The sequence below is a fragment of the Gobio gobio genome, assembly GCF_949357685.1.
Source record: "Gobio gobio genome assembly, chromosome: 8".
Classification (NCBI taxonomy): Eukaryota; Metazoa; Chordata; class Actinopteri; order Cypriniformes; family Gobionidae; genus Gobio; species Gobio gobio.
Window position 1 is genome coordinate 24,620,341 of NC_137114.1, and position 24,844 is coordinate 24,645,184.

The window sequence follows — 24,844 nt, forward strand, 5'->3', positions numbered from 1 at the left end:
TTAATTGCACAGCCCTATCTGGCTGTCTTTATATTGTTTTAACGACGGATTGTAGATGTGCGGGTAGCGACGGACTTCACAGCCTCTCTTCAAATTCGAAGTTCATGTTGTTTTTCCAGCGCATGTGCAGTTGGTGCTTTTGTAGCCTATTCACAAAAAATGGGAGGCACTCGGATGTCCACAAATCGATGACGATTTTTTTACGCCGCGCGTACCCTCGTGGATGCAGAAAGTATAACACTAGCTTTAGCTGGCATGAGTGCCACCGGTGTGTCTTCTGCTGCTGTAGTCCTGTAAGGTTTGCCGTGTTGTGCTTTTCAGAAATCCTCTTCTGCAGACCTTGGTTGTAACAAGTTGTTATTTGAGTTACTGTTGCCTCTCTATCGGATTAAACCAGTCTAGACTGGCCATTCTCAGTGTTCCTCTGCTGCTGTAGCCCATCTGCTTCTGGGTTCGACATGTGGTAAAGAGTGGTTATTTGAGTTTGGCCATTCTCTTCTGACTAGTGACTACTGCCATCAAAAAGGATTTTTGCCCACAGAACTGCCACCTGCTGGATATAATCTTCTTTTCGGACCATTCTCTGTAAACCCTAGAGATGGTTGTGCATGAAAATCCCAGTAGATCAGCAGTTTCCGAAATACTCAGACCAGCCAGTCTGGCACCAACAGCCACGGTTTAAAGTCGCTTAAATCACCTTTCTTCCCCATTCTGAGAGGTGATTTTCTGATTAGATATTTGCATTAACCCACCCAGCCACTATCAGTCCTAATTAATATTCATGAACTGCATACCAAATTGAGTCTGTACTATGGATAAAGTATAAAAACTGCTCCTGGAACTCCTGAATGTCCAACCCTTTGTTTTAACATATGTTTTTAAAATTTTCTTTTTTTGCAGAGCGGAGGTATCAGAGGCTGCCAATGATTCTGTGGAATCCACACCTCAAAAAAGGAGAGGAAGACCTCCAAAGTCACAGACAGCAGCAAAGAAAGCCAGGTACACAGACCCATGCTCAGTCTACATGTGTTTCTAGGTCTGTTTCATGGGTTTTATTTCACTCATACAATCTGTTTCAGTGGAGGGAGATCAAGAGCTGCCGCCAACCAGGAAGAGGAGTCTGAAGAAGAGATGGACACAGCCCAACAGAGTGAAGAGGAAGAGGATGAGTCGATTGACTCTTCACCTAAAGTGAGTTTCCTTCCTCCTGAATTCCCACGGTCATGGAAAGCTCAATTAACTGATAAAATAAAAAAAGGTTTCTAGGCAAGGACGATAACAAACATCTTGAAAATCTATCCTTAAAACACTTGGTATGATCTTCTTGGGAATATTTTAGGTTTTGGTGAATTTGGACAATGGAGGGTCGTACCAGAAATATTTAAATATTTAAATCCCACATAGAAATCCGCTCCAGAAATCTCTATGAAAATGTAAAAAAGAAAACCTGATATTTATCATTAATAACATGGTCATATAAATTAATTGGTCAGAAATCTTGAAAAGTATAATAATTTAACTCTGTGTAGAAATATGCTTTGAGGAAAAAAAAATATTTATCTAGGAATCATGAATGACCAGAAATGTCATGGGAATTAATTGTTTAGAAGCATTAAAACTGTTGAGAATATGTATTAATGACATGTTTTCTAGGTGCGACGGAAGGTTGGAAGAAGGGACCGAAGATGAGTGCTTACAGAGACAAAATGCAAGATTGATTGGAGATTGATATACTTAAGGAAAAAGTCCCAAAAAGAGGAGTGAACTGTTGGAAAGTTTGGACTTTTTGGAGCCATGCATCTGCTTCAGCTGTATTTTGCCGTCTTTTTCTGCCGTATGCTTCTGCCCCACCTATCCACCATGACTCGTGGTTCGTTTTCCATTGTTATGTGTGCCGACCATGTGATCTTAATCTTATGAGAAAGAAAGTGTAAATAGTTTTTGGGCTCTTACTTCCCCCCCCCACCCAAGGTTAGGGAGGCAACTTGTATAGCTTTTACCTCCAGCTTTAAATATATTGCACCAGCTGATCTGTCCAAGTAAAGGAAAAAAAAAATCTGAACAACTTTTAGCAGTACTGTACTTGTCCTGTGTGTCTTCTGTATATCATTCTGTACTGTGCTACACAGATAACCATTTTGTAGTTCCCTTTTTTTATTTGTTCGTCATTTTATCCTTTCCTTTTTTTAACCCTACTCATTTGTGTAATTCTTGTGTGCATATGGTTGTGCATGTGCAAATGTGCCTCTGCAGATAAAAGAAACACTGGTCTGATGATAAATTCATGTATTTGTTACATTTTACAGCCCAGTATTGATTTTATCAGTGTTTGAAAAAGGGAGGAGATGGTACAGAGCATTGGTTTTAATATTGGCCGTGTTGGGAAACAATTGAAGATTCTTCCCCCACCACCAAAATCAGTTTTTCAGTCTGCTGAACCAATAAAATATTCTGTATAAATAACTTGCGTATTTGTTTATTGGTAAATGTGTTCATTTAGGCAGGGGTTTTCTACATTTTTAGGCCACAGTTGTCATGTTTTTGCCACAATGTCATGTCTTTAAAAATAACTATAACAACAACTATATTAGCGCCTACACCAACACATGATAACTTTCTCTTTATTATGAGCAGGTGCTGCAGTTTTGTGGTGTGTCTTTAAATGCTTAAACTCTTTATAGCAGGATGAATTCTGATTCGGCATCATTCCAGTGCTTTTAAACCGTTCAAGTGGTGTAAGATACAAAAGAGAACTCAATTCGTCACTGGCATGCTCTCTGTGAAGTGACTCGTCTTAAATAGTTTTTTGATTGAGGTGATTCAAATAAATGAAGACATTAAAGTCAAGCAGAATCTACAGGTACAGAGTTGTTTGGCCACTGAAACATAGGCCACTGCCTCTTATAGAATAAATTATTTTAAATACAGGTAAAAACTTTCAGTTGATATGATGACTTACTGATATAAACCTTGTGCTTTCAACTGCTTTATCGTTGCTCTGTAAGTGAGCTTAAATATAATTTCAAGTGTTTTGAGCATTTGGTTAAAAGCTAACAGAACATGATTTTGTAAGAGGTAGCATAAATAGTTTTTCATGCACCCTTTTGAGTCCACCGTCTGCTGACCAGCTGTGGTGTGGCATTTTCTTTAAAACTGGAAATCTATTAGAATGCATTTAACTGAGCAACATGTAGCCGTTTGTACTATTTTAACAGCTTTGTGCAGAATTGTAATTTTCATGCATTTATTCACACCCACACAATGTAAGAAAAACTACTTGCTGCCAACGGCAATTGAGAATTAAAGAAAATAAGACAAACAATTTAGTGTTGGTATAAGCAAAGTCTCAATGGCCTTTTACACTGTCTGTAAGTGATGTATAAATAGGTTCTATCTATCTATCTATCTATCTATCTATCTATCTAACTATCTATCTATCTAATCATCTTTTAGTATGTACAAATCCTTTTTTTTTTTTTTTTGCGGTTTAACTATTATTTATTTACACCCCTAGTCTTTTGTCTCGCATAACACGCTGTAGTAAAAGTCTGAATCATCCTAAAGTAAAAGAAAATCCGGCTTAGCCTCAATAGTTTGCCATGTGTCAGCGTGTGTTTGTGTGTTGAGGTCACGTGACTGTGCTGACCAATCAAGAGTCGCGGATGTTACGCGGCGCACTAGTCCTGTGTTCCCTGCGCTCTCATTAAATTCACTCATCCGTCTACTGGTCTAGTTACATGGAATATCCGATTCATTTAAGCGAGTCGATTTGTTCGGACGGTTTGCTGAAATGATTCCATTCGTTTGATTCATCACGGTGTTGACGTTTACTGTTAAATGTTTCTGTGTATTACTAAGTTTTTGATTGGGCTTAATAATTAGCTTGTAGTTTAGTAGGCTATTTGTGCGCTCCAGTTTTGTGGATTGAAAAGTGTTTTTTCTAAATAATAATATGCCAACATTTGTATTAACGTCTTAGACAGTTATACATTTTATTCACACACAACGTATGTTATAACTTCCAAGATACTCTGGAGAAAAATCAGGAACTTTACATGTAAGAGATGCATGAAAATTTGAGAATCGATTCAAATGAATCATTCAAAAGAACCGGTTCATATGAACTATTCGTTCTCGAATCGGACATCACTCTAGACTAGGGGTCGAGTGTAGTGAGCATGAATTTATTAACACATCCCCAGTGTGCACCCTGAGCCGGTCGGTTGCACACAGTCTGTGTGGGGTGTCGATGTTTTATCGTTGAGTTTTACTTTCACGTAAATATTATGTCGCGAATTACAGGAACAGCCTCCCGTCGGTTCGGATGTCTCTGCGGCTGCAGCCTTGACAAGGGAAAGGTAGGTTTGATTCATATGATATATAGACTACGGCTCTGATTCTTGTGTTGCAAACATACATGGGATAAAACTTTCAACTAGAACAAATGCATTGATTTGTATCCCTTCACGCTGAATGACAGTCTTGTCTAGTTTACGTACGAAGATAAACAGAAACGCCAGTGTGTGAAATTGCATGTTTATTTAATGGGAAAGGTCCTCTGAAAAAGCTCTCTGAAAAAGGTCCTCTGTTGGCGTTTAAAGTTTAGTCATATACGTTGGGAATCTACATGATGATGTGTCCATCTCATAGTGTAATGATTATTACATGAATTAATGAAGTTGCTGATTTCCTGCTATTTAACGTTGCATGTACATTTATATGTGCGCACGTGTGTTATTATGTGCATCAATCGTATACACACACACACACACACACACACACACACACGATTGGTGCACATAACACATGTGCATCAGTCATATATAACACGTTCGCTCATATAAATGTACTTGTGAATGTGTACATGTGCACACATTTTGAAATCTTATATAGTACTATATATTTAATGTTTATCTTATGTTGTTTTATTCTATATAATATTTATATAAATATTTTTGCATTGTGACATTGTTGATAATTAAGCACACATATACATACACTGAACAAAATTGTAAACGCAACACTTTTGTTTTTGCCCCCATTTTTCATGAGCTGAACTCAAAGATCAAAGACTTTTTTTATGTACACAAAGACCTATTTCTCTCAAATATTGTTCACAAATCTGTGTTAGTGAGCACTTCTCCTGCCCGAGATAATGCATTCACCTGGCAGGTGTGGCATATCAAGATGCTGATTAGACAGCATGATAATTGCACAGGTGTGCCTTAGGCTGGCCACTATAAAAGGCCACTCTAAAGTGTGTGTGTGTGTGTGTGTGTGTGTGTGTGTGTGTGTGTGTGTGTGTGTGTGTGTGTGTGTGTGTGTGTGTGTGTGTGTGTGTGTGTGTGTGTGTGTGTGTGTGTGTGTGTGTGTGTGTGTGTGTGTGTGTGTGTGTGTGTGTGTGTGTGTGTGTGTGTGTGTGTGTGTGTGTGTGTGTGTGTGTGTGTGTGTGTGTGTGTGTGTGTGTTGCCTTAAAGGGCCTATTATGCTAAATTCACGTTTAAACATAAATGTATTGGCAGTGTGTGTACACAACCACCCTATAATGGTAAAAATCCACCGACTCCTTTATTTTAATCCCCATAAATAAACAGTGTCTCACTCAGAACAAGCTGTTTGCAGATTCCTGGCAAAGGGACGTCACATCAGGCCCTGCCCTCGAGTGTTGATGGACACTGCCGAATTAGCATAGACCCCGCCCTCAGTGAGCTGTACAAAGTCTTTTTATTGGTTTATTAAAGATATGTTTATCTCCTCGCCAGAGCATTTAACAGCAGCATTCAAGTAAGAAATGTGTTCTTATTAAAGCTACTAAAGTTAATTCAGTCAAGAGCAGGGAGTGATTTTCTGTTTATCTTTTTGTTGTTTGATTCATATTAACAGCAGATATAGCAGTAGGTACTGTATATTACACTGCTTTCACTTTAGTACACAGATCTAATCTTAAGGTAAAGTAAAGTAAAGATCTGTACTTGCTGCATACGTGAACAGACATAACCAACTGTTTTCATGTGAACTTTGTTTGTTTCTGACATAACCTTAATTTGGCAGTTTAATCGCAATAACACATGAAAGAGAACTAGTCTAGTTTAATAGCGTACTCACAGACGCACTGACATCCCGCTCTCGGTGTACACACGTCGAGTGTGTGTGCTCAAGTTGAGAGTGATATGGCTTTAAAACGGATGCAGATGATATTTCATGATGATGAAGAACTGCAATGTAACGTGAGCATATCTGCGATACAGGTCATAATCAAAGCCAAACAGATATAGACTTGGTCGGCATTACTGGGAACGCCCACAAAACGTCAGATCCGTCATATGCCGTGGGGGAAAACAAGACATTAAAATGAATGCACGTAGACCTTGTTAGACGCTTTATTTTTACTCTTTGTAATGATTACAATTTATTTTTGCTTGGTGCAGTTCCGAAAAGTTGCCATGTGGCGTTCTGCACCTCTAGTAAGTTAAAAAACGTTTTATACTGCCAAATAAACAGACGGAGCCGTTCGTCAATTCCAAAAGCCTGCAATGCGTCCATTACAATTAAACATTTGCACTAGATGATGTTGGTATTATTGTAAAGATGAAAAAAAGGCAAAAGTTTGTTGAACAAAACGCCAATAAAGTCATACTTGTCATGGGACTCAATTTATCGTTAAAGCAGTTTTTCACGATGAGCGATCACATAGCCACATAATGCGTGAGGTTATTAATGTACAAAACATTCAAAAGTCTTCTTTATTTCATGATGGGAAGGGCTGGGCTCATGCTTGTGCTTCAAGCTGATAGTCACATTATATGTATGACACTTGTACATTTTCTCGTCAAAATGCAGCTGCTCCCACAAATATTACACAACATAATAGCTAGGCTACTTCATAAATCACCCAGTTTTTGGATGAAGACGGTTGCTTAAAAAAAGTAAATGAGAAAACTTCGCTATTGTCAGTAATTCGAATAATATTGTGACACTGATGTCAATTTCATAGCACAAGACTTTTTATCCATTAAATTCAGGAACACTGAATTAACGTCTTCATGGAAAGACTGGGTGATTTATGACGTTGGCATGTCATACCTATATGGGGGTTGGCCGAGCAGCATGTATTTTGATGCGAGAATTACACCTCTGGCCATTGATTCCGTCTGGGTCGTTTATCAGTCACAGATACAGTACGGACAATCTGACCCAATATGGCTCAGTTTTTCTATATATCTTTTCTATATATCTATAGAGCGGCAAAAGTGATTCTACACAGGCTAAACTGGGTTAACCCCATGCATTTACACTGTGGGGGAATGGACTGTTTTCCCCCCACGTCGACTCCGCCCCCACGCCACGCCCCCAGCTATGACAAGACGCCGACCAAGTCTATCACATTTCAGTTTTCGTTCACAAGCTGTGAAGGCTCCGTCCTCTGGGGTGGGGAGCAGCAGCTCATTTGCATTTAAAGGAGACGCACACAAAACAGCAAATTTTTCTCAAACCCCAAAATTGCCATTTTCAAAATGGTGTATTAAATGATCTGTTAGGAATTTTGATCTGAAACTTCATAGACACACTCTGGGGACACCTAAGACTTGTATTACATCTTGTAAAAAGGGGCATAATGGGTGCCCTTTAAAGGGTAACTAAACCCCAGCTCAGAGCTAACTCCGCCCACTGGCAATTTTTGAAAAATGCTGGAAAAGTGGGCAGAGCCCAGTGGAGACAGAGGGGACGAACCGAGGGTGGGGCTGAGCGGAGGGTGTCCACCTGAGACCCGCGGTGACTGGTTGATTGACAGCTGTCTGACTCACGAGTCGCAAAGATGGAGTGACTGGAGTGACGCCAGCTTTGCAACAGAGCGGTCATTCTCCTACCTTCACCTGAAGTGGAGGAGGGTGAATTGTCTGTAGACACAGACCCAGAGCCTTATCAATGCGAGCCGCTGGCTAAAACTGCGTTAACTCCCAATGCCGACGATGCCAGTGAAGCAGCAGCGCAAGAGAACTGACCTAATCTATGAACAGTCAAATCCTTACACTGAATGCCACTAAAAATAGATCAGATGTCTGATATACATACAATGTATTTTCATTCAAATGAACTGAATCAATAAGCAGCGCAGGACCAATAAGTTCAGACCTAAAAGCCTATTATAAACGGATTTCCTCAAATAAGTTAGACTATATACGCCAGCACGTTACGGTATTGTTGTTAGTTACCGCGGCAACCACATGCGTGTCAGGGTTTGAAAGCGCGTCTCATGTATGAAAATTATCTGTACACATGACGGGCGGCAATAATATCGCAAGAAAAACCTGACGTGTACTGACAACTGCATTATTTAACCGTATTTTCTTCATTACAATGTTAAAGCAAGTGTCAAGTCAGTTTCATTCATAATGTTTCTACTTCATGTAACATGACAGTTCATACTGGAGTGGAGCCGTTCTCATCATGTGATTGGGGGAAACATTTCTGAGGGCGTGGTGAGCTCATGCTAGGGGCGCGGATAGTGAGCCGTTGGAAGTGCCAACCTACGTCACGATGTACCACAACGTCCAATAGGAAAAGTCAACTGCAGTAGCCACCGTTCAACCTTAAGAGGGCAGCACTTTGGCGGTTTTACACCATATTTTATAGAATTAAAACACTTTATACTTAAATGTCAAAACATTTACTCGAATCAATGAACAGCATTAATAAAGCCCCAGTATTACAGATCAATAACTAAAAAAAGTTGGTTTAGGGTTTAGTTTCCCTTTAACATAAACAAGAAAAGTAACACAGAATTGCCATAGTTTTTGATGGTATTCCCATCTGGTACCTAGTGTTTTTTCCATAGTACTTTTTTGTGATGGATTCATACTGAGCATTCAATGTAAATGCAGAAATAATAAATGTGGCATGTATTTGTATACTCAGGCTAGTATCTACTCTGCTGTATATTATACTAGTATTATTACATTCTTATCTTAGAAGAATGGGCAATGCTTAGATTTATCTTTGATGCATTAGAACTTAAATAGCTGTGTTGATGCCTTGTTATGGGAAACTTGCAAGGAGTAGTAAATCTATCAGTGTATATATTACTGAACAATGAAACTCTTTATCGTCCATTCCATGTTTTCATTAGTATTGAGCCTGACCCGCTGTTTCTCTGTAAGAGAATAGTGGTCAGGCGGGTATTGCCTGTTTCTAAATTTAGATGCTGCTGTTCAGTATGCTCAAAACATCCAGCTTGCAGCTGCTTAATGCCTGTCGAGTTGAGCATTTTAATGAATTGAAGGGACAATCAGATGCAATGAGTCTCGTCAGGGCTGTGCGAGGTGATGACACTAACGCTTCTCTCCCTTCCTTCTGTCAGTGGGTGTGATCTTAAAATAGTCTCGTAATGAGGGACCCTTGGAGTGCTCAACTATACGGAGCCAAGTGCAGGGTCCTAAGGGAGGTGAAATCGTAATGCTCAAAACGGAAAGGCTTGAGAAAGTCACGGGTACAATTTTGCTTTGATGGAGGTTTGATATTTTCCAAAGGTGTGTTGGAGCGACACCAATTGACATCTTTCAGTTAGGTGACATTTAAGGTTGGCGTCCACTATCTCTCTATTTGATGCAGTTTGTGCTGGACGACCTTTAATATTGCTTGCTTGTTGACAAGACTCTCAAGGCCAGAGACACAGCGCAAGTCTAGAATGACTGCTCAGAAAACGATTGTCATGCGGATATTTTGACATGGAGAGAGTATCTATATAAATGCAGCCTTTTTTAAGCTATTTTTGTGTTTCATTTTCAAAAGGACTTTTTTTAAAGTGCCCCGATTGTTATTTTAAAGGCTCCTAATTTTGTTTTGAAGGTCTCTACAATATAGGTTTAGATGCATCTGAGGTCAAAAATCACTTTAATCTTCTCATTATATACAATGCAGCATCACGTCTTTTCTCTGAAACGGTTCAATAAAGGATTCGGTCTCTTCAAACCCCTCCTTTCTGAGAGCCTGCTCTGCTCTGATTGGCCAGTCTGTTGTGATTGCTTTACCACTTTGCCTACTGCGTGTCTTGGAAACGAAACACGCCATATCTGAGAGCTTTTTACCACTCAGGAGCTTCCTCAGCACTTATATTTCACTACATGAAATGTAATATCCGAAAAAGCATAATCGGGAACATTTTATGACTACAAATGACCATAATAACTAAAGATTTAAACTTTTTGTCTTTTTTTTTCTGTAGAAAAAGTAAGTGATGCTTACCTATGCCAAGCTCGTCACCACAATGACAGGGTGTCCATGGTGGTTACCGGAATGTTGCTATGTGGTTGCTGGGGTGTTCTGGGTGGTTGTGTCCAAAGTCAGATATGTCTTAGGCCCCTTGTTGATGGGATTTTTTTCTTTTCTTTTTCAATACAAGTTCTGTGCATATTTTATGTGCCTAAATTGCATTGGGATAATAATTTGTTCTACTTTATTTGATGTCAACATCATTGTCATTTTCAATCCAATTTACTTCCGTACTGTGATATATTTATGAACAAAACATAAATTCACTGAGGAAAAAAATAACAGTGAATGGCTTCCATCTGGAATTGATTGGATATTGAGAAGTAGACATTAAAGAGCACCTATCATGGCATTTAAAATGTTCCAAATATTGTTTTAGAAGTCCCCAACAACAGTTTTGCATGCATGCAATGACAAAAAAGACTTTAGTTTTCTTATAATATGCATTTATTTTTACCTGTTTTGACAGCGATTCTCAAATGATTCCTTTAGTGATTCACTTTTCAAAACCCCGCCTTTACGTGACGCTAATCTGCGGTGATTGGTCCGATGACCCAGTCAGTTGTGATTGGTATAGTCTGTGCAGATATTTTCGGAAACGGAACGCCCATCAAAGTCTTATAATGACAGTAATTTGTTAATATGTGTCAGGAGTTATGAATATGAAAACCGCGTCGGTACTGTTTGATTGTAATATGAGCCTCAGCTGATCTCATTCATAAAAAAACTCCTCACGAAGACTCGCGACAAATCAACATCCCTCAGGGCTTTTAGTTCAAAAGTGTGCAGATGAGGAGACATATTGATAGATTCTCATATGTCTGTGTCAAATTTCTAAACAGAGGAGTATTTTTTATTCAATACTTCCTCAAAATGGGCAGAAATAGCCTAATCATGAGCGATTGAGTCTCTTGTGTGTTGTTTTCAATTCATACTGGCAGCCGGAGGGCGCTCTGTGCACATGTAATCCATATATGGTACAGACAGACGAAGAAGATACCATGTGCCATAATAAAAGTCCATAATAAAAGCTTCCTGAGATCGCGAAACATACATTTGACGACTAATAATAAACACTCAATCGCGACGATGTATGGTTTGTCTTCAAGCCACCTAGTCTTCAAATGCTCATCCTTGGGCAGATGAAAAAAGTTTGCTTTTGAGTCGCACTTCAGAACACAGCGTCTCGTCGCCATGATGTTTTCTAGTTTTCACTGGCGTCTTGGAGCGCAATAAGTGGGCGTATCGTATTCAAATAACTTGACAAGTTGACGTCAACTAGTCAGAGAAAAAGCTTCGGTCTTCTAACGATTCTTAAAAATGACTCCGAGTCGACTCTTACTTTTGAAAGAAAATAACTATATATACGGTGCACTGTCATATTTCAAGCTATCACAGGATGTTTTTGTTCACTTAAATCTGTTACACACTACATGAAAGGTAAATTTCAAAATTCCATGATAGGTGCTCTTTAAAGACCAAATGCAAGTTTACTAAAACGATGCCAAAAGACACGGTCAGACTTGACTTTGACCTCATACACACTTTACATTTTCAGGAGTGACAATCGCATTTAAATGTGGGAGTGATTACCCTAAATTATCATTCCATGTGTGTACTGAATAATCCATATGAATTGAGTGGTTTAGTCCAAAATTTCTGAAAAGACTCCTCATAACTTTATATGATGCACATTTCATTTAGGTTTTTATTCACATACAGTATAAACATTGATCAGCAAACATTAGCAGAAGCTCAACCGAACCTGCTTGACGCGTGTGAACAAACCCCACTGGTTCTTGCTGAAGCTCAAACCTGCTGTGTAACACGAGAATGAGCCTCAATGGTTCTTGCTGAAGCTCAAACGTAGTTGGGAACATATTCTGACCAAAGTAATATTACAGTGACAAAAGACTCATTATGTTGAGCAATTTAGTTGATGGTGGCTTCAAGTTTTGTTGATGCATGTAGGCTGCTTCACAGAGCACTGTTGCTCATTACTCATTATAAGCGCTTTTGGGCTTATTTAAGCTTGGCTCATAAAGTCATTGAGTATATTAAGTTATTAATGTGAGCAGGTGCGACTCACAATATTTTGGTCTTATTTTCACCATAAAGCATTTGGATTTATTTCAGTTTATTATGGGCTTTTGTTTTTTGGGGGGTTTTGTTGTTGTTGTTGTTGTTGCACTGCACATATAAGGGAGAAACAACTCTGATGCACATTAAAGTACATCATTAACATTTTTGATTCCATAAACCAGGGGCGTTTCTAGGATTTTCATTTTAGGGGGGCTCAGCCCCCAGTGAGGATATGAAAAAAAAATTGGTAAGACTTTACTTTAGGGTCCAATTCTCACTATTAACTAGTAGCTTATTAGTATGCATATTAGGATATTGGCTGTTTATTATTATTATATATACACCTATAAAGCAAATATTAATGCCTCATTCTGCATGACCATATTGTACATCCCTTAATCATACAATGTAGGCAGGTTTATAATCACTGAGATCCCAAATGTGAGGTTTGGGGGGCATGGCCCCTCGAGAAAATTTTTATTTTGTGCATATGTGCATTTTAAAATGTTCTGAACGCCAAAAAATAAGATAAAAATAGCTTGAAAACCATGTCAGTGGGTTTTTCCATTTTTGTCAGTGAAGAAAGTAAACATATGTTTAACTGATATTTATATGTTTTATGAATCATTTTTGTAGACATGTTCATTTACTGAAGGCTAACAGGAAAGCTAGGTAGCTAAATTCATTAAATTAATTCACAATATGCACACATAAGATTAGTAATTTATGCCCAATACAGGCTGAGAAAATTTGAGCTTTTTTATTTACTGAGAGCTACACATGGAATTATTAAATGTACAATATGCACACATTTATTACTAATATTACTTTGTTAATATTTCTTGTTTGTTAATTAAATTATAAATGACATTACATAGGCCTATTTCAAATCAAAATGGCAAAATTAGACAAAAGTTTATTAATTTGCCTGAATATTTTTGTCATTTGTTTAACATTTCTGACTTAAAGAAGCAGCTGTCAAATATGAAATGTTTAGTTTAGCTACATATCTCACACTTGACGTCGAGTTCTGCTGCTAAAATTATCTCTCAGCCTCAGCAGCTTCTGTGTGAGCATAAAGCCTGCCTAACGTTACTCTGATTTGATTGGTTTTCTCAAATATTTTGACATTGACGAGCGGTGACAGACCAACGAGACTCAGATGAACGCACACAAATCTGCTTCTGACGTGCGCTCTATTCGCCGCCACAGCGGATTGAAGAACACGCTGATTAACGCAGATTAAAAAACGGGACGAAGCCGAAGCCTCCCGCCAGTTTCATATGTTTGAAAGGTTAATCACAACATTTTTAGCGGGGCTGGACAGAAGTTTAGGGGGGGCTGAAGCCCCCCTAAAAAGGGCCTAGTGACGCCCATGCCATAAACTCTTCGTAGAATTTTCAGAAGAGCCAGTTTGGTTGTAGTGAAGAATGCTGTTCCCGTAAATTACTGTATAGAACAGGATTAAGCACAAAAAGGTGACGACCAAATTTAGTTGCAATGAATGCAGTGTGTACGTGGCCTTTGAGCACAACATTTCTGTGGACACTGTGAACGACTTATGACGTCACGCTCTGTGGCACCTTTTTTTAAACATAAAACATATAACAAATAATAAATACTAAATGTAAAAATATTGCTTTTTTATTGGTCACATGACTGTCGAATTCACAGGTCAGAGTTCACTTTAAACTTGAAACTTCTTTGCATGATCTTGCATTTCTGATCGTATTAATTTGCCCCTTAATATTTTTTTTTTCTATGGTCTGCTATATGCAAGCCGTCCGCCATTTTGGAATGGTCAAAGCTAAATGAATACAATAGACTTCAGCAGATGATTTTGCTAAACTAACAATACAACAACATTAAAATATACCATGTTGATTTATTAAAAAGTTACCGAGTTGATTCTTGCTGTGAGTGATGACACGCCAACGTGTCTGGAGTAGTCAAATGTGGCATTTACCTTTTTATATCTATGCCTTAAATAGCTGTTCAGCTATTGGTTAACATTATCCATCAGCACATGCGGCGTAAATGACCTCAGAGGACGATGCAAGTTGTTTTATTAGTAAAGTTGTTACATTTTGATTGAGATTACAAAGCCAAACTTTTCTTTTCTCGCACCGCTGAACCGTTCACAATAAGTTCACAACATGTGTTACGAAAGAGTGCATTGTGATTTTTATGTTGGCTTTGCGAAAGGCAGCTCCAAAAATAATATTTTTTTTGCTGGCAATTTTTCTTACATTACATTTGTTTTAGTTTCGCTGTCAAATCGCACACATATACGATCATCCCACATGCTGCTGTGTTGTCTCTTATGGCTCATCTGTGATTTTCAGCTGTGGAGTTTCCCCTTTAGGGCAGCTTGTGATTCAACCAAAAAGCCTTTTTGATTTTACATAAGTCATCAGACTACACCAAACCACTGAGGCATTATGAAATAACAAGATAATCTTGTTTTCATTAAAATACCTCAAAAGGCGAATTGCTTATTCACAATGGCTTTGTTACACAATCAAAAACCACCCATTATAGATTCTGGTCATTTGTTTAGTAAATTGTGAAAATAGGATAAAACCATCATTCATTCTTTGCAGACCTGTCTCAACCCTTCTGGCGGCCCACATAAAGGTATCATCAATTTGCTGGCCAGACCATGTGATTATTGACTGAACCTTGTCAATTGAAATGCAGGAGAGTAGATCAGTATTGAATGTGGATTTGCTTCAAAATGTTCTTTTATTGATCCGTGACTTCACTTCTCAACTCAACCAGCTGAAAGGCAATTAGTCTAGTTTTTCAGCTGAGCACATCCCTTTTTCAAATTCACCTGATGATGTCATGGCCTAATTCACATGCTTGACAATAAATGAATAAACCAAAACCTGAAAAGCTATGTGCGTTTGGTTTCAGGATTATCGGTTATATGACAGCCAAGGCTTTGACGACAGATCAGAGATGGCAGCACAGTTTGAAAAGCGGCGTCCACTCTGCATTTCAATTATGGGATATGATAGAAGCACAGAAATCTCTGTTTCTGCTTCAAAACTTTGTTCGAGACGTCCTCTTTGAGTGTTTGGAGGTGGGAGAATAATGAACAGCCATGTGTTGACTGTGAAGCATGATGCTGTTGTACTGGACACCTGGTAACCTACAGCCGCATCTGTCTGTGCTGGTGCAGTCAAGTGGAAGAAGAGTAAAAGTTTACAAAACAATTATAGCTGAAGAGGAGGAAAATAAAGAATTAATCAGAAACTTTTCATTTGCAGCCAAATTTCACAGATTCTTGCGGAGTATTAAAATCAGAAAACCATCATTTTTCATTTATAATTTTGTTCTCATTGTGAATATATACATTTTATTTCCTTGAGATTGCTTAGATTTTCATATGTCTGTCAATTATCATTAATGTTTTTACATGGTGACATTTGTCAATTAAGCATTTATAGTTGTATATTTATATTATAGCCTACCATTTCTTTTTAAGTATTTAATATATATTATTAAAGTTCTTGTATTGTCTATACAAGATCTTGACCAAAAATGTATGCACCTTTTGAAGGAAATGACATCACATTTATTTTCATCAAGATGTGCATTAATGTTTGGTCAAGATCTTGTATTGCCAAAGCAAGAGTCGAGCACTCTGTAAAGTCTCCTCCAGCACATCCCAAAGACTTTCAATGTCTGGACTCAGAGGTGCCAATTCATGTGTGAAAATGATTAGTCATGCTCCCTCCCTACCATTATTTCACAAAATGAATCTTGATATTGTCATCCCCTGGAATATGGCCATGATGAGTCTTCCTACGTTTTTGTTTAAAGGTCCCATGGCATGGCATGGCATTTTTCTACTATTTTGTAATGTTTCCTGAGGTGTACTTATATTGTTAGTATGATTTTTACATAAAAAAATGTCATAATTTAGAAATAAAAGGCATTTTTTCTATACTGTTATTACCCTTCTGGCTGAATGTCCTGTTTCAAGGGACGTGTCTGCTGTGAGACTTCAGTGAAAACGCCCACTGTTGTGATTGGCTGACATCTTTGCATTTGAAATGAGTGTTAGATTATGTTGCGGAGGGGGCGAAGTTTAGCGAGGCACTGCACGCGAGCACTGCATGAATGAGAGAGAGAGAGAGACTGACAGGGCACTCGTGAACCACGGAGAGCTGGAGTTGTTGAGAGTGCTGTGCTGTTAGCGCAAGCTTATTTGCAGCTGAGAGTTCTACCTTATTCTATGAACTTTGTAACACATGTAATGTACCATTACAGCCATCGAGATGAACGAATCATCAAAGTGTGGATTATAGCATTATTTTATGATCTATTCCTATCACATGAAAGGCTGCAGTGATGAGCATTGAGCAGTCTGTTGATCGCGTGAATGCAGTGATCTCGTCATTGCAGCGCGTTTTTTGTATGCTACTGAAGCGTTAACCTGACCCTCGTGTGCACCCAAGAGTAGGAAACAATAAACCAGGTGGATAATGGATAATGTGCGTGTAAAATGTAGTAGTGCCGTGATCGTGACAGAGCCCTCTGTCACACGAACATTATAAAGAATGTTCTTTGATCGCTCTCTGTAGTTTAATCACTTAAATAAGGGATTTGTTTCATGCTACTAACAGAAATGATCGTTTTAGTCACTGGCTTGATTCACTGGTGCATTACACATAGGGCATCAAGACGGCGATCAATAAACGATCTAGAAAGAAAGTCTGAGTGAACTTGATGTGAATGATTAGCTACACATCAGAAATCACTGATCACAGATCAGGCATTAATGAACACTGTTACTCACGGTTTGTCGCGGTGCTGTCAAATCCATATTGTAAAGTCTGTTTGTAAAGCCTGTGCAGACATAAATTGAATCCATTTTCTCCGAATGCTCTGGACGGGCAAAGCAGAGGAAGGGGAGGTCACCTTTCCTGTTATGACGTCATAACAGGCAAGATTCCAGATCAGCTCATCTGAGCTGTCATTTTCTCAAAGGCAGAGAAAGACAGCCAGAACTCGGTTTACACCCATCAAAATTTCTAGCCACTTGGGGACCATATACAGGCTAGGGGAACTCGTATTAATGTTAAAAAAAACTCACATTTAAAATGACATTTTCATGCCATGGGACCTTTAAGAAATGAAAAGCTGCACACTCCATCAATTAGGGTTAGAAGAACTGTTGCCAAACATATAACATGCTAGAAACATAATAATCACAGCAATATTGATACAGTCATAGACTCCCAAGTATTTGCCTATTTAAATCCAAACAGCAATTTTTTTTGGGGGGGCCCCGCAGTGTACATTTCAAAATAAATGATTGTGTAACAATGAAGCACTTTCCCCCAAAAATGTATATATATATATATATATATATATATATATATATATATATATAAATTTTTTTTACTTATTTTTAAGCACATTTTCCCCCAAATTACAATTCAGTCTGGTCACAATGATACTTTTTAAATTAAAATTTGCATAAATTAAAAGTATAATTGTTAGTAGTATCATCATTTGTTGTACATTTTTATAATTATATTTTTTAGGATAAAATTAAGCTATTATCACAATGCAAAAATAGGGTTGTTTTTATTATTTCTTAAAAAAAATGTTTTGTAGTGAAATATAACAATTCTTAATAGTTTTCATGTTATTCTGCCAGGCATATATAAATATAAGCATGTTCTGCTGTATAGAAGCAACCAATCAAAGTGGCATATTGGAATATTTTTTTTTTTTTTAGAAATGGCTGCAGAACCAAAAGCATTAAATGCAGGGCGGCTCAATCTTTAGGTCTAATTTCATGTCTCGCCTCCTTCCTCTCTGTTCCTGTCTCTGTCTGGCTAAGTGGTGAAGATGCTCTGTGGGGTTTAATAGAGAGCAGCATGGACGAGGCTGCCAGCCAGCTGGAGAGAGACCATGTTCACAGCGTGTACGAGAGGATCGCACCCTACTTCAACGACAGCCGCTACAAAGCTTGGCCCAAGGTCAAACAGTTCCTGTTAGAGCAGGAGCCCGGCAGCATTGTGGCTGACGTCGGTAAGGCTTCATGTTCAATCATTAACGTCTTTCAAACGAGAACTAAAACTCTCAGAACGGCAAGATCAATTCGTTTTTACTAGCGTTTCAGCTTTCTTTGTAAACGACCGTTGTCATGTTTTTTTCTGATGATTTGCATTCCTACTGCTAAAAGAAACCTATTTAATCTAGTCTTTATTCCTTTGCTTGGAAAAAACTCTGAGTAATGGCCCGTTATATCACAGAGATTTGTCAACAGCTTTTACTTCACCATTGCTTGAAAGGAAATGCAATTATTCATATTAAAGTTTAATAAGGATGAATGGGCACCAAAGTTATTACAGTACGACACTGGAAAAGCAGCCAACTGTATCATCCAAGAGGAACTCTTTTATGATTTTGATTCATTTTATGAGTTATTTTTTAACATGACGACTTATGTACTGACTATTTTTTTCAATTATTACAGGATGTGGAAATGGCAAATATCTGCACATCAATGATGAAATCTTCAGGTTGGGCTGTGATGTGTGTCGTCCGTTGGTGGACTCTGCATGGAGTCAAGGTCACGAAGTGCAGCTCTGCGATGGCCTGCGTTTACCCTACAGAGACGGCTGTTTTGACGCAGTCCTCTCCATCGCAGGTAATGCATCAACATAAATATTCTAAAACATTCAGTTGGAATAATTTTGGTTATTTTTCTTATTCCACATAACTATTCAGCTCACTGGTTCTTGTGGAAACTCAAATGTGCTGCGTAACACGAGAATGAACCTCATTGGTTCTCGCGGAAGCTCAAACGTGCTGCGTAACACGAGAATGAACCTCATTGGTTCTCGCGGAAGCTCAAACGTGCTGTGTAACACGAGAATGAACCTCATTGGTTCTCGCGGAAGCTCAAACGTGCTGCGTAACACGAGAATGAACCTCATTGGTTCTCGCGGAAGCTCAAACGTGCTGCGTAACACGAGAATGAACCTCATTGGTTCTTGTGGAAGCTCAAACGTGCTGCGTAACACGAGAATGAACCTCATTGGTTCTTGTGGAAGCTCAAACGTGCTGCGTGACACGAGAATGAACCTCATTGGTTCTTGTGGAAGCTCAAACGTGCTGTGTAACACGAGAATGAACCTCATTGGTTCTCGCGGAAGCTCAAACGTGCTGCGTAACACGAGAATGAACCTCATTGGTTCTCGCTCGTCAAGGGAACATGCTGGAGCTTTCGTTTACCATAACTGATGTGAGTTGTGAGTTATATGTGAATAAAAGCCTAAATCCATTTTTTTTCATTATAAACCGCTCGATTCATATATATTATTTTTTCCGATCTCTTTATGAACATTTGAAGCATCAAAGTGATAGTTGCTTAGGCTGTCAATGGAGGGACATAAATCTCTCAGATTTCATTAAAATAACTTAATTTTGTGTTTCGAAGATGAACAAAAGCCTTATCAGTTTGGAATGACATGAAGGTATGTAAATGATGAATGAATTTTCATTTGTGTGAACTAACCCTTTAATACTTTCAGGTGGATTCCATCTAGATCTTATTCAGATTCCACTTCACAATTCATTTCCTAATGATCCTTTAAGTACTGTTGAGGAAACACTTTATTAGTTGGACGATTAACTTTCAGTTCAGTGAGTAAATGAAGAACTGTTTGGATTGATTCAGTGAATCATAATCATACGTTTAAGAGCCAGAAAAACTCATCCACGTATAAAAGTCTGGTTTTGTTTTTTGTTGTTGTGTGCAACCAGCGAGACGCATTAACAGAACTTAAAAACATTTAGTTCCATTTTTTTATTTCTTTTAAAATGGGTTTCAATTCCCATCTCAGTGTAATGGACATAGGCTGTGCGTGTAATCCTCATTTCCAGTGGCCTCAAGAGGCACGGCTGCGGTCTTTAGTGTCCTTGTTAGAACCCCAAACCCTCGTTTGAAACCCGCTTGAAACCGGTTACACCAGTTATTGTAAAAATTATTACATTGCTAACTTGGAAATGATTATTAATTGTATTACTAATAGTCACATTTAATTTTTAAAAATGTATGCACACCCATGTTTTATTTTAGTGCAGAATGTACTGGAACTGTAAACGTTCACCTTGCTCTTTAAGGAACATCTAGTGCAGACATTTTCTGCACATTACAGCTTGATAAGCTCTGAGATGGGATCATTAGCATAATGATCAATGAGGATTTATGTTCATAGGAGATACACCAGTATTTCCATGATCAAGCCATTTAATTTCAATCTGCTGGTAATGCTGCCATTAACTAGAAATGGAGCCGTTAAAGGTTTAGTAACAAGAGGTGTTACTAGGCTACAGGAGATTAGTGGTTCTTGGAAGAGGCCTGGGAGTATTTGTTGTCAGGCTGTACTGCTGGGTCACCTGGCAACCCCTCGTCAATCCCCAGAGCAAAGATTCATATGGCCATTGATCATATCAGAGTTGCATAATGGTTTAAATACTCTGAACATTGAGTGTGGTTTAAAATGATTATTATTTTTTTTAAATAGTTCACTAAAATTGAAAATGGTCATAATTTAGTCTTTAACTGTAATGGTGTTCCAAATTTCAAACCTCTATTACTTTATATCTTCATAAAAAATATTATGAAGATAAAAGTGTATACTGCTCTTTTCCATATTGGTTTAATTTGACCATGTCAACTTGGTCTTGAAGGTCTTTTTTTCTTTCTAAAACTTAATCTGTTTGTATTCATGTATTTTGACTTGCATTTAATAAAAACACAATATTGTTTCTTCTCCTCCTCATTCTTCTTCTTCTTATTCTCCTCCTATTTCTCCTTCTTCTTCTCCTTCTTCTCCTTCTCATTCTCCTCCTTGTCATTCTCCTCCTTCTCCTCATCCATCTTCTTCTTCTCCTTCTCCTCCTCAATCTTCTTCTCCTTCTCCTCCTCCTCCTCCTCCTCATCATCCTTCTTCTCCTCCTCCTCCTCCATCTTCTTCTTCTTCTTCTTCTCCTCCTCCTCATCATCCTTCTCCTTCTCCTCCTCCTCATCATCCTTCTCCTCCTCCTCATCATCCTTCTTCTTCTCCTCCTCCTCATCATCCTTCTTCTTCTTCTTCTTCTCCTCCTCCTCATCATCCTTCTTCTCCTCCTCCTCATCATCCTTCTTCTTCTCCTCCTCCTCATCATCCTTCTCCTCCTCCTCATCATCCTTCTCCTCCTCCTCCTCCTCATCATCCTTCTTCTTCTTCTCCTCCTCCTCATCATCATTCTTCTTCTTCTCCTCCTCCTCATCATCATTCTTCTTCTTCTCCTCCTCATCATCATTCTTCTTCTTCTCCTCCTCATCATCATCTTTCTTCTTCTCCTCCTCATCCTTCTTCTTCTCCTCCTCCTCCTCATACTACTTCTTCTTCTCCTCCTCATACTTCTTCTTTTTCTTCTTCTCCTTCTCCTCCTCATCCTTCTTCTTCTTCTTCTTCTTCTTCTTCTTCTTCTTCTTCTTCTCCTCCTCCTCCTCATACTTCTTCTTCTTCTTCTTCTCCTCCTCATACTTCTTTTTCTTCTTCTTCTTCTTCTTCTCCTCCTCCTTCTCATCATCATTCTTCTCCTCCTCCTCCTCCTCCCTCTTCTTTCTTCTCCTCCTCATCCTCATCCTCCTTCTCCTCCTCATCCTCCCTCTTCTTTCTTCTCCTCCTCATCCTCATCCCTCTCATTCTTCTCGTCCTTCTCCTTCTCCTCCTCTCCCATCTCCTTCTTCTTTTCGTTCTCCTCCTCAACCTTCTTCTTCTTCTTCTCCTTCTAACGAAATATAGACAATATTGACTCACTGAATCAATATCTTTTTTAATTAATATCTTATTGAAAATGGAAAAACTCTGAAATTACCTTTTCACTATTTATAATAATTATAAAATAACGATGATAATAATTATACATTTAAAGTAATTCAATTATATTTTAGACTGAATTGATTTACTGAATCAATATATTAGCTTTTGTTTTTTTTAAATAATATATTTCAAACTAATTAAAATTAAAAACTGTATAAAACATTATAAACTAAAACATTATAAAACATAATGACCCTTTTTTATCAACATACTAGTAATTAATGATCTACTTTGTAAATCCTAAGTTACATTATACATTAAAAAGATGCATTATTTAAAAAGTGGACATACATAAATGTCTTGACTAAAAAACACATTTCATAAATTTTATTGCACACATGCAAAAAGTAACAAAATAAAAAAATTTGGGGTGAGCTATTCCTCAAAATTACTAGACTGTATATCAATGACTTTTGAATAATATTTTTGTAACACTTTTATTTCATTGGTCCACTTTGGACATTCCACTATAAGTAACTTTCCAATTACATGTCAACTAACTCTACCAACCGGAATTAAGCTAACACTTAATTTGTACAGTCTATTAGACATTCTACTAACTATAAGTAACTTTGCAACTACATGTCAACTTATTAACCGGAACCCTAACACCTAACCCTTACCTAAAAGTCTACTAATACCCTAATGAGAGTAAGTTGAGATCTAGTTGCAAAGATATAGTTCGTAGAATGTCTAAAATGGACCATTGAAATAAAGTGTAACCACGATTTCTTTCAATTGCTTAGTCATCCACCACATGTCCACCAAAGAACGGCGTATCCGAGCAATAAAAGAGATGGCGCGCACCCTGCGTGTGGGAGGGCGGATCATGATTTACGTCTGGGCCATGGAGCAGAAGAGGCGGAAGTTTGAGAAGCAGGACATCTTCGTTCCCTGGAACCCCAATCCCCCTTTATCTCCTTCCCTCAGAGTAACCGGCCGAACCCGACAGCGAGTCAACGGAGCCCAAAGCATCAGCGACGACGGTGCTTCCAGCGACAAGCACAGGAAAGTGAAAAGCACCTCCTCCATGGTGGACGAGGGCGACTTGATCAGCCCCAGTCAGCAGAAACAACAGAGGCTTTGGTTCTTCTCCAGATCCTTGGATTCTGTGCTGGATTTCGGCAGCCTGGCCATGTCCCGCTCCTCTTCCAGCACTTTACAAACTCCTGTCGATGAAGCGACGGAAAGCAGAAGCCGACGAGCTAGTAGTAGAGGCCTCTTCAGGCAGATGTCCAGCCTCTTTTCGTCCTCTTCCAGAACCAGTCTAGAAGAAGACGTCTTCATCTCAGCTGCTCACGAACAGGTCCATAAAATCGACAACAGAAGTGCTGGGAATGGAAATGAGACTGTTCCTGTGGAGCTTGTCCATGATTGTTCCTCAGTTCCACTGCCCGACTTGGTGTCCTACCAGAGGGATCAGTCGAATCTTGAAGGACGCGAGGAGGTAGACGGAAAATCAAGCCTACAAGAGCCCTTGCCAAGGCAGGAAAGCACAGCGTCTCTTCTGGACACTGAGGGGATGAATGGACGGATCAGCGAACAGATGAAGGACTCTTGTCTGCGGTACTACCACGTATTCAGGGAAGGAGAACTGCCGCAGTTGATCCAAAACCATGTTGATGAGCTCCATGTTCTGCACACATACTTGGACCACGCCAATTGGTGCGTGGTGGCTGAGAAGGTCCAAGTCTGGAAGGTTTAAATCTCATTTTAAAGGTCTGGTTTAATTTATGTGATATATCTATATTTATATCTGTTTTGATGTCTTTTAACGTTTTAGTTTGAGATTTTAAGTATTGGGACCAGAGAGCTAATATTAAAAATGAGATGTTCAGTATCAATGGCAATAACAAGCGAGGTATTGATGCTCTGACGTGACCGGTGTTGGTCCAAATTGTAACACTAAAGCTAGTCGTACTATGAAAACTGCTATACTAAATTTAGCATTAGTCCAGTTTTGTTGCATTCAGTTTAAAGTTACAAATAATTGATTAACTTGCACTGATTTTAATGGTGTATCACTGTTAACTGTCTTAAGCAATGCCTGCCTGAAACAGAAAGTATAGCACATAATTTTTTCTGAACCAAACAATGTGAGCACATAACTAGTTTTCTTATGAACACTCTTTGTGAGTCTGCCTGTGTAGGTGTTGTGTTGTGTGGTTAGTATTACCATATAGCAGTTGTGTTGTGGTCTGAAGCTTTTAAACGAGATTTTAATTAGTTGGCTGCTTGTTAATCGATTGCACATGAATTCCCATCTTGAAAACTTGAACAATTGGAACATGTTTGTGCTGTGTTGTTGTGAATCATGTGTTTGTATTTGTGTAACTTGACCATGTCATTGTCACAACAAAGGTCTTTAATTTTCCTTTAAACTTGAACCATTTTTATGTGTATTTTTGACTTATAATAAATGCAGTATATTTCGTTTTTATCTGACATGTTGGCTTCTTTTGTCTTTTTAGCGAAAGAGGTCATTGTTTCCCAATTGCTTGAAATATTTTAATAATAATGAGCCAAAAAAGTAATTACCCCTAAAATTAATTAATTCTCTACTTTGTAAAATACAATTGATAATTAAA

General features: G+C 38.5%; 2 protein-coding genes across 3 annotated transcripts in view; both read left to right on the forward strand.

Annotated features, from left to right (window-relative positions):
• Positions 1-2,463, forward strand: part of pds5b (PDS5 cohesin associated factor B) — a 55,036-nt gene extending 52,573 nt beyond the window's left edge. For both annotated transcript variants that reach the window (XM_079824556.1, XM_079824557.1), the window contains 3 exons: positions 901-999; positions 1,080-1,191; positions 1,654-2,463. In XM_079824556.1, the coding sequence (XP_079680682.1) occupies positions 901-999; positions 1,080-1,191; positions 1,654-1,689 (247 nt within the window). In that variant the 3' untranslated portion in view covers positions 1,690-2,463. The remainder of the gene's footprint in view (positions 1-900; positions 1,000-1,079; positions 1,192-1,653) is intronic.
• Positions 2,464-3,674: 1,211 nt separating this feature from the next.
• Positions 3,675-24,841, forward strand: trmt9b (tRNA methyltransferase 9B). The gene is made up of 4 exons (XM_079822973.1): positions 3,675-4,358; positions 18,215-18,405; positions 18,854-19,027; positions 23,003-24,841. Exons 2-4 carry the CDS (start codon positions 18,252-18,254, stop codon positions 23,959-23,961), a joined length of 1,287 nt encoding a protein of 428 aa, XP_079679099.1. The 5' UTR covers positions 3,675-4,358; positions 18,215-18,251; the 3' UTR covers positions 23,962-24,841.
• Positions 24,842-24,844: the final 3 nt, after the last annotated feature.

Bases quoted from the DNA above. Each gene is read 5' to 3' on its own strand.
- trmt9b (XM_079822973.1), top strand. From the start codon at position 18,252: ATGGACGAGGCTGCCAGCCAGCTGGAGAGAGACCATGTTCACAGCGTG. The intron at 18,406-18,853 runs GTAAGGCTTCAT...CAATTATTACAG, and splicing joins CAGCATTGTGGCTGACGTCG to GATGTGGAAATGGCAAATAT. The intron at 19,028-23,002 runs GTAATGCATCAA...TCAATTGCTTAG, and splicing joins CGCAGTCCTCTCCATCGCAG to TCATCCACCACATGTCCACC.